Source organism: Pocillopora damicornis, chromosome 3, assembly GCF_964200805.1.
Source record: "Pocillopora damicornis chromosome 3, jaPocDami1.2, whole genome shotgun sequence".
NCBI classification, from domain to species: Eukaryota; Metazoa; Cnidaria; class Anthozoa; order Scleractinia; family Pocilloporidae; genus Pocillopora; species Pocillopora damicornis.
Genome location: NC_142672.1, coordinates 3,486,767 through 3,499,391, shown reverse-complemented (window position 1 = coordinate 3,499,391; position 12,625 = coordinate 3,486,767). Strand labels below are relative to the sequence as shown.

Below are 12,625 nucleotides of genomic sequence, written 5' to 3'. Positions count from 1 at the left end.
CCCATACTATATTATGCATTCAGTTCTTGGATAGAGAAAACGACAAAAACAATAAATTGCCATTGGAACAACAGATTTGTTTGACAACAGTATGGGGCTGTGCGGAAATTGTACCCAATTTTTTACAATTTCTATACCCACTCCATTTTTTGGAATTCTTTTCTTCTTTTCAAAAATGAGAATTAAAACCTTATTTTTTTTAACGCCTTCCTTAGTCAGTTCAAGATAAGCGCGCGTCTGAGCCCGCGTTTCGTACCGCGGTTTTCTAGCGCACGCGCAGAGGTTTTTCATCCCTATATAATTAGTGCGTAGAAACTATCTCTATTCCCCTTTCCTTGCCCTTTCGGCGCCTGTCATGGGCTAATTCTAACTATGACTTGGCGGAAGTAACTACGTTGCAACAAACTCCATGAGTAAGCAGGAAATATTCTACATTCTACACACAACGCGTTCATCAGGCGGATGAGTCTGCTAAAAATGGCAAAAATATACGACTTAGCCAACGAAGTTTTGGCCAGTATTTTTAAGCATCTAAAAGGCTTGGACCTTGGGACGATAGCGAAAACTTGTCAGAGGTTTCGGAGTGCGGCGTATATCGACCAAATATGGCAACATCTTTGTGAGAGAGGTAAACATCTGTATATCTGTCTCTTTTATGGGATAAAGAGGAAAGTGGTTTGGTTTATACGAAGCTACGTTAACGGTTATAGTCAAAGGTCGGGCCGATCTCAAATCCAAAATTGTTACATTTAGTGGTTCTTTAATGGAACATTATTAAGGAAGAATTTTATTTAATAACAGATTTTCAAGTATTCTGTGAAATACTCCTTTAGGTTTGTATTTATTTAAAATCTTTCTTGTGGGTAATTCTCACTATATACTTTAACACGCAGACTAAAAGGTTTTTATTATTATTATTATTATTATTATTATTATTATTAATTTCTTGCCTTTATTTACAAGAAACAGCTGTCACTCAAACCCGAAAATTTAAACATTTTCGCTAGAATCGTTTTCTAGAAGGCTTTCTATCCAGTAGTTTGAATGTAACTGTCCAATTTAATTCAATAGCAATACAAGATGAACAACAAATACAATGCTGTAGCATGAACAATCACAAAATGAGATGACATACTCTTTTGGAGTCCTTCCTAACATTCTGCTTTTAGAATTGTTTCAGCGTAATACGCTTTCTCTAGATGATTGCTTAAAATGAGCTCACCACCTGCAGTATCCATTGGCAAGAAACTTTCCATCAGTTAAAAAATTTGCAAAAATTTGTATTCCAGAATGTCATCTTAAAAGTTTAAAGGAGAAACAATATATTTTGCTTCATACAGCAACATCAAGATGTTGTATTATTTGACTGTCTTTCTTTCAGTTTCATTTTTTGTTTTAGCTTTTAGTTTCTTTGGACTTGTACAAGATTATATGCATTAATTTAGTAAAGTGAGAGCATTTCCACATTTTTCTGAGTTAAACCATTACACATGGTAGAAGTTTATAAGTCCTTTAATTAATTAGGCTGATAAAATAATGATACAATGAATTCAAGTATTACATCATTGCCTCCATTCTAATTTCTGTATTTCCACTGTATATGATTCCCACCCTACAAATTGCTCATTAAGGGAACTGCATTTCTAAGTTACAAAAGTATTCTATTCATGAGAAAAGTACTGGTATTAACTCTTTAAACCCTGACAGTGACCAGCATCTAATTATAAAGGAACTGCATTTCTCAGTGAAAAAGGTATTCTATTCATGAGAAGAGTACTGTTATTAACCCTTTAAACCTTGACAGTGACCAGCATCTAATAGTACTGATGAATCATTCATCAAGATTATTAGAGTAAAGGATATAATTGCCAACCTGGGAAGTTTTGATTGTTCAATGAATTTCCCTTCTCAATACAAAGGGAAATATTTATAGAAAAGAATATGGAGAAAATAGATACTGATGTAAAGGTGATAAGGGTAAAACCGGTCATCATACATGAAAAAAAAGACAAGAAAACCTGTTAGTCATATCAACCCTTGATTAAGAGCCTTAACTTTCAAAAACATTCTAATAAATTATGGTATATCTAGATTATAGAGTATCATCCCTTGATCGGTGGAATGTCTCATCATTTAGAGAACTTTACATCATTGGTAAGTAACCTGTATGATTTTGAATCTGTTCATTTATGGTAGAACATATTTCCATTGTTTCTTTACACTACCTTTCTAATTTGGAAGCTGTGACACACTACAGTGGAAACAAATAGATGACTCAGGTTGCTACTGGTCAACTGATTGTTAGCATCCCTTTTCTTGCCATTAAATTTTATTTTCCCTTTTTGAGGTGGGGGGTTTCTGCCGTACACTGTGCTTTTTCTTGATAGCAGTGCAGGGGTTTCAATAATGTTTTCAATATTAAACAGCTGTTGATGATGTAATAGGCATCTGTTAGTAAAAGTCCCCAACATGAGCCTGCTGGCAGTCTTGGCAGACCAAACAGACAGCAGTAAGAGGTCTTATAGATGTTGGTAGATCACTGGTAACAGGCTTCTATTGAAATCCTTGGCAATATTATTATATTTTAAACGATTTTTTCACCCTAGAAAATTGCCTTTTATCAGAGGTAAATATTGAAATAATACTCTTTTAAGATAGACAAACTCTAAGTACCAAGGTTAAGGGTGATGATTACCTATTCTCTGTCATTCACATGCTGCAAATGAGGAAGAAAAAGCATTATTTTTCATGATTCCTACCTGTGACAAAGCACCTTATGTTGTTAATGAGATATAAGATAACACTTAAATTCATTACAGCTTGAAATTTTGTGATGTAATAATGAAAAATATTAATCTTGTTGCTTTGTAAATTGTCGTTAATTTTTACAGTGTTGCACAAGTATGGCTGTTTACTTGGTGTTTGGAAGTGCAATATAAATCCATATGGTGGCTTGGTTCATATTAAGGTAAAGTTGTCTTTTTTCCCTTCCTTTTACAAAGATGGATCACAGAAATGGTAGGTTACTTTTGCTTAACACTGACCTAGTCTTGGCAAGCAAGCAAATGATTCGTCAAGTATGTAGATGTTGAAAAATGAAGACTAAATCGATGCTACGAGAAATGGGAATGACTGCAATCCTGCCATCAGTTAATGCGTTGTCAGTGGTCTACATGTATGTCGGCCAGATGATGTTGAGTTAGTTTGTTACTTGGCCTTCTTGTCCTGTTGGCTATGGTAATATTAATCAAGCTTCATCCAGCTGTAGAATGGACCAAGGTCAGCTCAACTCAATCACAAGGTTGATATCTTTGCTACTAAAGGTGACAGAAAAAATTTACCAGAAATACACCAGAGGTATTCTGATGATTGTGATTGCTCTCTGAGCATGATAATGAGCTGATAGAAACATCTCAAACTGTAGATGGGATTTTCCTGAGATTGCCAAGCATCTCAAAAGAGCTGCCCTACAGGCTCTTTGGGAGCCACCAAATATGAAAAAAAGTCATTGTTAATGTGAATGATGTTACATCTGCAGACAGTACTTCCTCTGATGCTTTAAGGAAGTATTTCATACCCAAGTTTCTTTTTACAGAGTACGAATGGAATCAAGTACCGTAATTTCCGTCCATTTACCCACGCGGCAGATTACCTGCATCGGTAAATTTTTGCAATAACGAGAAAAAAATTTCAATAGATTACCCGCACTGGCAGATAACCCGCGCCCAAAAAAAAGAAAAGAAAAGAAAATCGTCGTCTCCCACAAAGTCCCTTCATTGTTTTTGTTGACATGATATCATTTAGCGTACAATTAATAAACTTTCACATTTTTTGTCTTCGCTCTTTCTCTGAAAATGATACCACTTGTAAAAATCTGTTCTCAAAAAAAATCGATATCTCGAGATCTACCAAGTCGAAGAAATCGCTTGAAACGGAAAATACTCTTTTAACTTAAGGGAGTGCCAGCTAAGAAAATTCCACTGATGCGTCGAATATTCTGTCTCGTCATTAATTATGCGACGCCGCGAAATGAACATGTCAGCATCATTTTCCGTGTGAATTGCACCGAAGTCAGCTTTTTCACAATTAAATTCTTTTATTTCCAAGTTTACTACCCGTGTAAGTGAGAAATGTAAACAAGGCCGGAAGCTTTAGAAGTTATCGTATTACTCACACCTTCCTCAGTAAAACCTACACCAAGAACTGTTTGTGGAAAAATTTTAAAAACGGATTACCCGCGGGTAATCGGCCGGAAATTACGGTAATGATCTGTGAGAGTAGGTACTTCAAATATTTTCAGTATTGTAGGAAATATTTACGGAAAGAAATATTGAACAAACTTAAGCAATTTTCTTTTCGTTCGAGGCATAATACGTAGACATAGCTCACTATAATTCCCTCTTTCCTCAGTGAATATTGCTGTTTATTCTTTGTCGTTATTGTTGGTATTTCTGGGCTATTTTTCAATATGGCATGTCTGATATGTCACAAATCTGTTGGGCTGGAAGAACTCAGTATGCAAACTCATAGTGTGACAGCCCCTTTATAAAAGTAATAATTGATGTAAAATGTGTTTAACACTGCATTATGCTTTACGGGTCGTATTGGAATGACTGACCACATGTCTCTGTTGACAGGTTTATCCAGGTAAGATTGAGGCCGTCGATTGTCGTGCACCGTTTGACCCTGATATAAAAAGTCCTCTAAGACCCAAAGTTATGTTTGATATAAAAGTACATGATGGAAAAGCTGCTGTCATGTGCCACAGTGATTGGGATAATGGGTCACACAGTGGAAACCTAATGGTAAGTTCAGAATTTCCTCCTCCTCCTCCTCCCCCCACCCCCCCCCCCCCCTCACTCATACCTCTGTACCTTACAGAAGTTCACTTTGTTAACTTATCATTTCATATATCATTTTGTGATTTGTACAGATAGAAGAAACTGGAGAGGGGAAAGTACCTCAGTTTCATTTGAAGTGCGACAGCTGGTCAAATCATGAAATACCATCAGACAGGGAAGAGGTTTGTTGAAGAAAAAACTTATTCATTCTTCCCTTCTTTCCTTCCCTTGTTCCTTTGTCCTTTTCTCCTTTGTCTCCAGCGTACCTTCCTTACCTTTTGTATATAACATACTTATATCCCTTTCGCGCGTGTAACGAGCATGAATACCAGAGCGCTTAATGAACTTATCGCTCGGGTATTGCGGAGCGAGGTCATTCAGACATTTGTTTGTTATTACTGCGTCCTTATATAGTAGTAATTGCTTCACGGGTAAAGGAGTTACGTGGTCGAATTTCTTAGAGTTCGTAATTATCTGGCTGGCAAAGTTTTGGATTGACTGTAGCTTACTGACATTTCCAGCTGATGTGATTGACCACACGGTGAAACAATATAACATTTTACTAAAAACTAATGATGCTATTAGTAATTTTAAAGTTTCTTTGATAAAGCTCTTCTTAACACTATTTATCTGATATAGTTTAGAAAAGCAGGACGAGACTACATGTGTGATGTGGTAATCGTAAGTTAAGTGGGGGTCCAGAGTGACTCCCAAGTCCTTGGCTGAAGTAGCTGGTTGTAGTATCCAACCAAGGAAGGACACTTGGGGAACTTCTGATATCCTTCTCATCAACTGAGAAGGATATCATGCCTAGTTCCGATAAAGAGGAGCTTGGTCTTGCTTGGATTTATCAGTAAGTTGTTTGCACAACATCATTGGGCCACGTTGCGCAGGTCTTGTTCAAGCATCTCAATCGACGGTTGAGTCAATCTCAGCCAACGGGAATGACAGGAGTACTTGCGAGTCATCCACGTATGATTCCAGGCTGCAAGTATTAGGAGCCGAGGGCAGATCGTTGAGGTAGATGCAGAAAAGCAAAGGTGATTGCGCCTTGTGGGACTCCGTGTGTTATTGGCAGGGGTTCCGAAAGAGTGGAATCAATTCGGACAGATTGAGAGCGCCCCTGATATATAGCTCTTGAACCAATTAACGGTTGAAGGTGATTCTCTTACTCTGGAGAGTTTAAGAAGCAGCTTTTGATGTCGAATGCTGTCAAAAGCTTTTGAGAGGTCTAATAGGACGAGAGCGGTGAGGTTCTTCCTATTCATAGCTTCTAAGATGCGGTCTGTGAGGTAGATGTTCAGAGTCTCAGTGGAGAAGGCCTTTTTATGTCCACTCTGGTAGGTTGTTAACCTGTTGTGTTTAAGGAGGTAAGTAGTGGATTGACTGAGAACGATTTTCTCGCAAACCTTAGACGCGACGGTTAACACTGATAGTGGTCTGTTATTGGCGGCTTCTTCATAATCTCCGCCTTTAAGAATAGGTATCACCTCTGCTTCTTTCCACTTATTTGGAAATGTAATAGTAAGAATGGAGCAGTTTATGATCTCAGTCAGAGGACCTTAGATGACGGGTAGACAGTCCTTGATTATATGTGTACTCACTTTATCTGGACCAGGCGCTTTGTTAAGTGGAAGACTTGGCTTTCTTCCTCACATGTCACGGTCCTGAGATTAAAAGGCTCATCGATGGGAGGGAAGTCGACACTGATCTCCTTAGGGATCGCTATACTGCTTTTCTTGGCCAGGTGCAAAGAGGTCTCTGCGGCATTTCTACCGATAGCTGCAAAAAACTGGCTGAATTAATTTGTTACAGATTTCATATATTTTGAATAAATTTGCCTTTCGTTGATTTTGAAAGGGAGAGCGCGATTAATTATCATCCAGAGAGAACCAGGATTTTTCTGAAGCAATCTCGCTTCTTCGAATGTGTGGTTTCTCTCAGCCACAAGAAGGGTTTAGCTCAGTCAACGGCGTCCCGTGTTTGATGAAATCGTGTGATGAAATCTAGATTTCATGAGATTCTTGATTTCCTGGTGGACAAAACGACAGGGTCTGCTACGAATCTTAATAGATTTCATGGGAGCATGGATCTCTAGAGCGGGCTGAAGAGTATCATTAAATTTATTGAGCGTGGTGCCCACGTAGCTAGCATCAAAAATTGTTAGAAGGCCATCGGCCTGGTCGGCTAGGTCTACCATAAAGAGGCTCCCCCACCCCTTTTATGAAGGCGGTTCAATGTGTATAACTTGTATCCCTCCATTTGGAACTCGAGGGTTGGGACGGTAGTGTTTAGCCAAGTTTCAGAGAATGTGATGATATCAGTTTTCCTTTCTGAAGCAAGAAGCCGTAGCTCTTACAAGTGAGCGCGATTTTTGAGCGATCTTATTTTCAGGTGGACGATTTCAAGCCCGGCGTTACTAGAATTTGACGCTCCATTTGGCTGACTTGGCTTGTTGTTGTCAATTCGCTTCACTGAGCACAGATTATGCAGGTTCACTCCTCTAGCACTCGTCTTTGGAAAGTAATATTTCGGTTTCCTGACCGAGTGACGATGTTATGGGTGCGATTTCGAACAACGTGACCAGATCGACCTCTTCGGGTTCTCAATATATCCATACTCTTTATCTTTCGTAAGAGGTCGTCTGAGATAGGACGTCTTGACGTCAAGTGTGACAATTCAGATCTTGAATATTTAATTAGATTGAGAGAGCGACTGAGCAGATTCTGCAAGCGATTATTCGGGTAGCGTCCAGCAGCGTTTCCTGCTCTTTTCGGACCTGGGTTTCTTGGGATATCTAAGTGTATCGTGAGATCTGTCTTAACTAGACAGCTTGGAAGAACCAGAACAGTTAGTCCATTCTTACTGTGCTTTGTTATCGCTTTGAAAGTCTGAAGACTAAACTCACTTGTACACGCTTAAGGGCCATCCTGGAGTCGCTTATGACTCTACCTATGACTCCCGCTAAGTTTGCATGACTGCCCAACACTCTATCAATCCCACTTGGGCTAAAGATTAAGATATGTAAACTTGGAAAAGTCTTTTATTCCTTAGATATAGATTTCTTGATAAAATGTGATAATTTTAATAATTCTTATAATCTAAAAAAAATGGTTATTTATGTTATTTTCAGGGTATGGGTTTTTTAAGAAAGTGGCTGAAAGAGGAATACAATAACGAAGAATTGCTGTTTATCCAGCCTCACATGGTGCAACTTGTTCTTATGAAATATGTGACTATGCACTCTTTACACAAGTAAGCAGTTCGCCGTATTTATTTATCGATTAGTCATAGAAAATATGATAAGTTATAGCAGAGTTTTTTGCTATTTGGCTGGATATAAAGGCTATTTTGTAGCTCTTTGATCTGATGTGGCGTTTTACATATTTGTTGCACTGAAAAGGTTAACTTCAGTCCTCAAAGGAATGAATGTTGATGGTGAGTGGTCTGCATGGTTGGCACTCTCGACTTTTCTTCTTAAATCTAGTTCTGAACATTTTATCTAAGTATGTTAGACATGGCTCCATGACATCAACTTCCAGTCATCTATACGATTTTTGGGGCAAAAACAGGGAATCTAACTGAAGGAATTGTTGGGTCAGGGGTTGATAACAAAGGAAGCATTTCCGTCACCAAAGGACTCCCTCCCCCCACTTCACCCCACTCCCTTCCGAACTAATTCTCAGTATATTTATTTCTATGGGTTAATCTCCCTTGACACAGTCCCTACTGCCCTCTTTTTGATTCGTTAAACAAGAATTGGGGGTCTCTTTATTACAAACGTAGGTATGAAAACATAAGTATAATGGCGTTTCTTTCTTTTCAACCGTTATAGAAAGCCACTTACATTTGAAGCTCTGGACTTCCAACAATGTAACAGAGACAACCCTTTCTTGACTCCCGGTGTTTTCAAGGTACTCAAACATATTAACTGGCTAAGTGTTCTTTTATACGCGGTTTGATTCGTCGAAAGTTAAATCTATTGGAAGTTAACGCTTCGGCACCTTGTGGACGCAAACGCGGTGGATTTTTGTGTGCTGATACTTCTGGGTAGAGCTGATATGTGGGAAGGGAATGAAAAAACATAAAAAAGAAATGATATGTATCTACTACCTTTGAATTTTTTCCTAGATAGAGGAATGAGAGGGGGGTGCCTTGTAACTTGAAGTTTCGGACGAAGGAATTACTTCACAATCAAATGAACAAAGCAAATGAACAAAGCAAAAAGAACGTTTGCAGTAACAATGTTGATTCAGAGTCTGTTGCAATAGGCATGCGTATTACCGTTGAACACTGGCCGCACTGATTGGCTGCTTAAAGCCGATCAAAGGAGTCCATAGTGAACACGGCCAATCAGAACAAGGGTAAAAATAACGATGAGTCAGAAAGTAAACAAACTAATTTAGGCGCGGGAAAGCGCGTGTTACCAAGACGCCATAGGTTCAAGTTTTGTATCTGTAGAGCTGAGAAGGTGGCGCCAGCTTTCTGGATTAATTACAGAGCATAGCCAAGCAGTTCTAGTGGAATCCCGAATTAATTTCGATATTCAATTAAAAACTTCTCTGTAGAAACTACTGATGACGACTTGCGTTCATTTGTTACAGGGTACTTACAGCAGTCATGGGGTGGAAATGGTCATGATTACAATCGAGGATCAAAGAATAGTAGCGACAAAGTTAACGGTACGTGAACGAGTTTTAGACAATCATGCACTAAGTCGCGTTTCCGCCTTTTTTGTTGGCATACTCTTTAACTAAGCCATGGAAGAGTCTTACTGTATTACCATGTTAAACACGCGTTAGCAAACACTCTGTCAGATAATTAGGACTCCATGGTCAAACTTAAGAAATGGCTCAGTGACTCGCCACTTTCATAATGACGCCATTTACCACGGAGGTGAGTAAATGAAACTACTGGGCGTCAAGGGTTTTGTCCAACAAATTAAAACAACAGTGATCGAATGAAAAATTGCACAAATGCTTCTGTTCGTGTTGAGTCGGAAAGTGTGTTGAGGCGAGGTCGAATTGCCCAAGAATGGAGGAGATGAAAGCGGAACTTGGGAGATTTGGATCACACGACATGATGGACATGATGTGGCATTGTTCCTTCAGTAATAAAAAGTGTTGGGATCATTTTGACAGAAAATTTCAGGAAGATGCTAACCGTGTCCTTACTTGCCCTTACACAGGGAGACGTTAATGTCCCAGCGGGGGATAGAACCGTGGTAACCCTTTTCTTATTTACCTACCCACAGGGGGACCCTAATGTCCCAGCAGGGCAGGTAACATTTGATGTTGACCTCAGTAGGCCTGTGACTGATGACGCTCAACCATCAGCAGCAGCAGGAAGTGGCAAAGCACAGGAGTTCCAGATACCGCCAGCTTATGAAGCGCGATACACAAACTACCCGCACACTTACCTTGCAAGGTCAGTTTTCATTTGTCGCATCAACTTGCCTTTTCAGTTGGCATAAATTCCATTATTTCTCAGTCCAACTGACTGCACCTTGCAAATTATCTTTTACCATTTACTCGATCAAACGCCGCCCTCGATTTAAAGCCCTAACCAATTTGAAGAAGGCAGTCTTTATTCAGGATTATCAAGGACGGTTCAACTTAGTATATTTCCTCATACTTGGAGTTTCTTTTTTTAAAAAGCAAGACATTGGAACTTACAACAAGTTTTTCATCATTTGATGTCTACAAATGATTTGCCAAAGTTTCTTGTTGTCGAGAAAACGCCGCGTGTGAATAAAAGCTGCTATGGTCTCCTTTCGTTCTGTGGACGAAGAAATACTTTTTTTTTCCGTTTCCACCTGTTTTCTTCTTTTTCGCTTGGAAAACCTCGATGATGAAGACGACCTTATGTCTAAATTTTGTATCCGCTTTACATAAGTCAGATTTTGCATCATGCTATCAGATGGTGTACAGATATAACAGTGTTCCTCCCATGCAGCCAAAAGGCAGCTGTGACAAAACTTCTAAGTACATGAATATCATGTGTGCCTTTTAGTTTTTTTTTTTTTTTTTTTTTTTACACGTAGCTGGTAGTTGAAGGCTACATATCCACATAGTCGGTGCCTTACGTGCAATTTTTATCCCGAAGCCTTTCTAGGATGGATAGCTTAAAGCCACCTGTATGCATCCTGTCTTTAACTGTCTTCCAGTTATTACGATAACCCATTTAACCTTTTGGCTGTAGATATCATGGCAAAGGACGGATTGCCAGTCATGGGTTTGTATCTCCTCAGTGGACCCGAGGCCACTTTGTGCTGTTTAATGACGACATGTTTGGTTTTCTCTGGATTGAACTGATGGCTTTTAGTGTGTACAGCCGAACAACCGAGCCTTTCTTGAGATAAAAGGACCGGAAAACGACATTATCCTTGCAAAACCGTTCATTCAGCTTCTTCCCGTTTGTTTTATATAACTCCCATGATATCCAATCAGGAAATCTCTGAATCGAGGCTACCGCTGTCTGATTCGTGATCATTAGGGTTTGTATTTTTCCTTTGCAGTTTTATGATTCATTTTTCGTATTTAATAGAGTTAAGTGCACTACATTTTCAGAGGATTAAGACGGCCTCAGTTTCCGCACCTTTGATTGTATGGGTAGCGTGAATCGTGTATTATTTCTTGACTATTTACAGCTAAATAACAATGGAAGTCATGCAGAACAGAGTACAAAATAAGACGAGGAATAGTGTTTTTCATAAGATCGGCTTTCTGTGACGATAATGTTAATATGTAAAAATGAAACAAACGCATTCAAGTTCTATAATTTACGATAGCGATAGGGGAGAAGTAAAATATAGCATGTGAAGTTCTGAACTGTAAAACCGTGCAGTTAAGTAGAAGTCTTGAGGGCATTTCAATCTTGTCTTGATAGTGTCAATACAAGATTAGAGGCAATTCAAGGAACCTATCAAACAAAGACACATTGTGGTAGCTTCTATTGAATCCGAATTCGTGCCTTATCCACATTCGTACATTTTGAGTAATCTTTCTGTTCTTGAACAAACAAATGGACTGAAAATAATAACTTGAAATGGAAGAATCAACCGAAGGGAATGAGTCAATTCATGACAAGAACCTAAGTTAAGTACTGTCATTCTCCACGAAAGCATTCCCCAGCAGCGTGCGACAGGGAATAAATGAGACCTGGACATAAGTTGTAGTATTTCAGATGGAAAATTTACCAAGTAAAGCGTTCTGACTTTTGTGCTAGAATTGGAAACAAAACTTGAAATTTTATTTATGCGCAATTCATAGTTATTTTCGCTGGTTTTTATTTTTCTATTTGGTGATTGATCCAGTCAGCCACCAATTTTGACCATTTAAACTTCGTATTAGCTGTTTGTCAGCAACAAATCTCCTGAGGTGTTTGTAATCAAATAACCAGAATGTAGCTAAATATGATACGAGTGGATGTTACTTTTCAATTGTAGATATCTCGAACGAAAGTAGTTACATATTAGTAGTGTGCGGTTCGTTTGAAGTATGTTCTGCGCACGAGCCTACTGCATTTACACTTGCTGCCGAGCTCACCTGACTTTCCATTTTGAAAAAGCTTCGATCAAACACCGTGGCAAGCAATCGGCTTTAGCAAAATTGATAATGGGGTCTGATGCTAATAAACCAACCTTTACTTAAAAAATAATGATAATAAAAACGGCTTTGTTAAACTGATGCAATGTTTTTCACTACGCATACATCCCTGGGAACACGCAAAATAGCAGTCTCTTCAAGACGAGTAAAGTGCGACCAGTTACGTGTAAGCAAGAG

At 38.8% G+C, this 12,625-nt stretch overlaps 1 protein-coding gene across 1 annotated transcript; it reads left to right on the top strand.

The window, feature by feature from the left end:
* Positions 1–276: 276 nt before the first annotated feature.
* LOC113666182 (F-box only protein 31) lies at positions 277–12,525 on the top strand. The gene is made up of 10 exons (XM_089200971.1): positions 277–628; positions 2,092–2,154; positions 2,892–2,968; positions 4,638–4,805; positions 4,934–5,023; positions 7,975–8,096; positions 8,677–8,755; positions 9,446–9,523; positions 10,096–10,268; positions 11,043–12,525. Exons 1-10 carry the CDS (start codon positions 463–465, stop codon positions 11,200–11,202), a joined length of 1,176 nt encoding a protein of 391 aa, XP_089057097.1. The 5' UTR covers positions 277–462; the 3' UTR covers positions 11,203–12,525.
* Positions 12,526–12,625: the final 100 nt, after the last annotated feature.

Bases quoted from the DNA above. Each gene is read 5' to 3' on its own strand.
- LOC113666182 (XM_089200971.1), top strand. From the start codon at position 463: ATGAGTCTGCTAAAAATGGCAAAAATATACGACTTAGCCAACGAAGTT. The intron at 2,155-2,891 runs GTAAGTAACCTG...TAATTTTTACAG, and splicing joins TAGAGAACTTTACATCATTG to TGTTGCACAAGTATGGCTGT. The intron at 4,806-4,933 runs GTAAGTTCAGAA...TGATTTGTACAG, and splicing joins CACACAGTGGAAACCTAATG to ATAGAAGAAACTGGAGAGGG.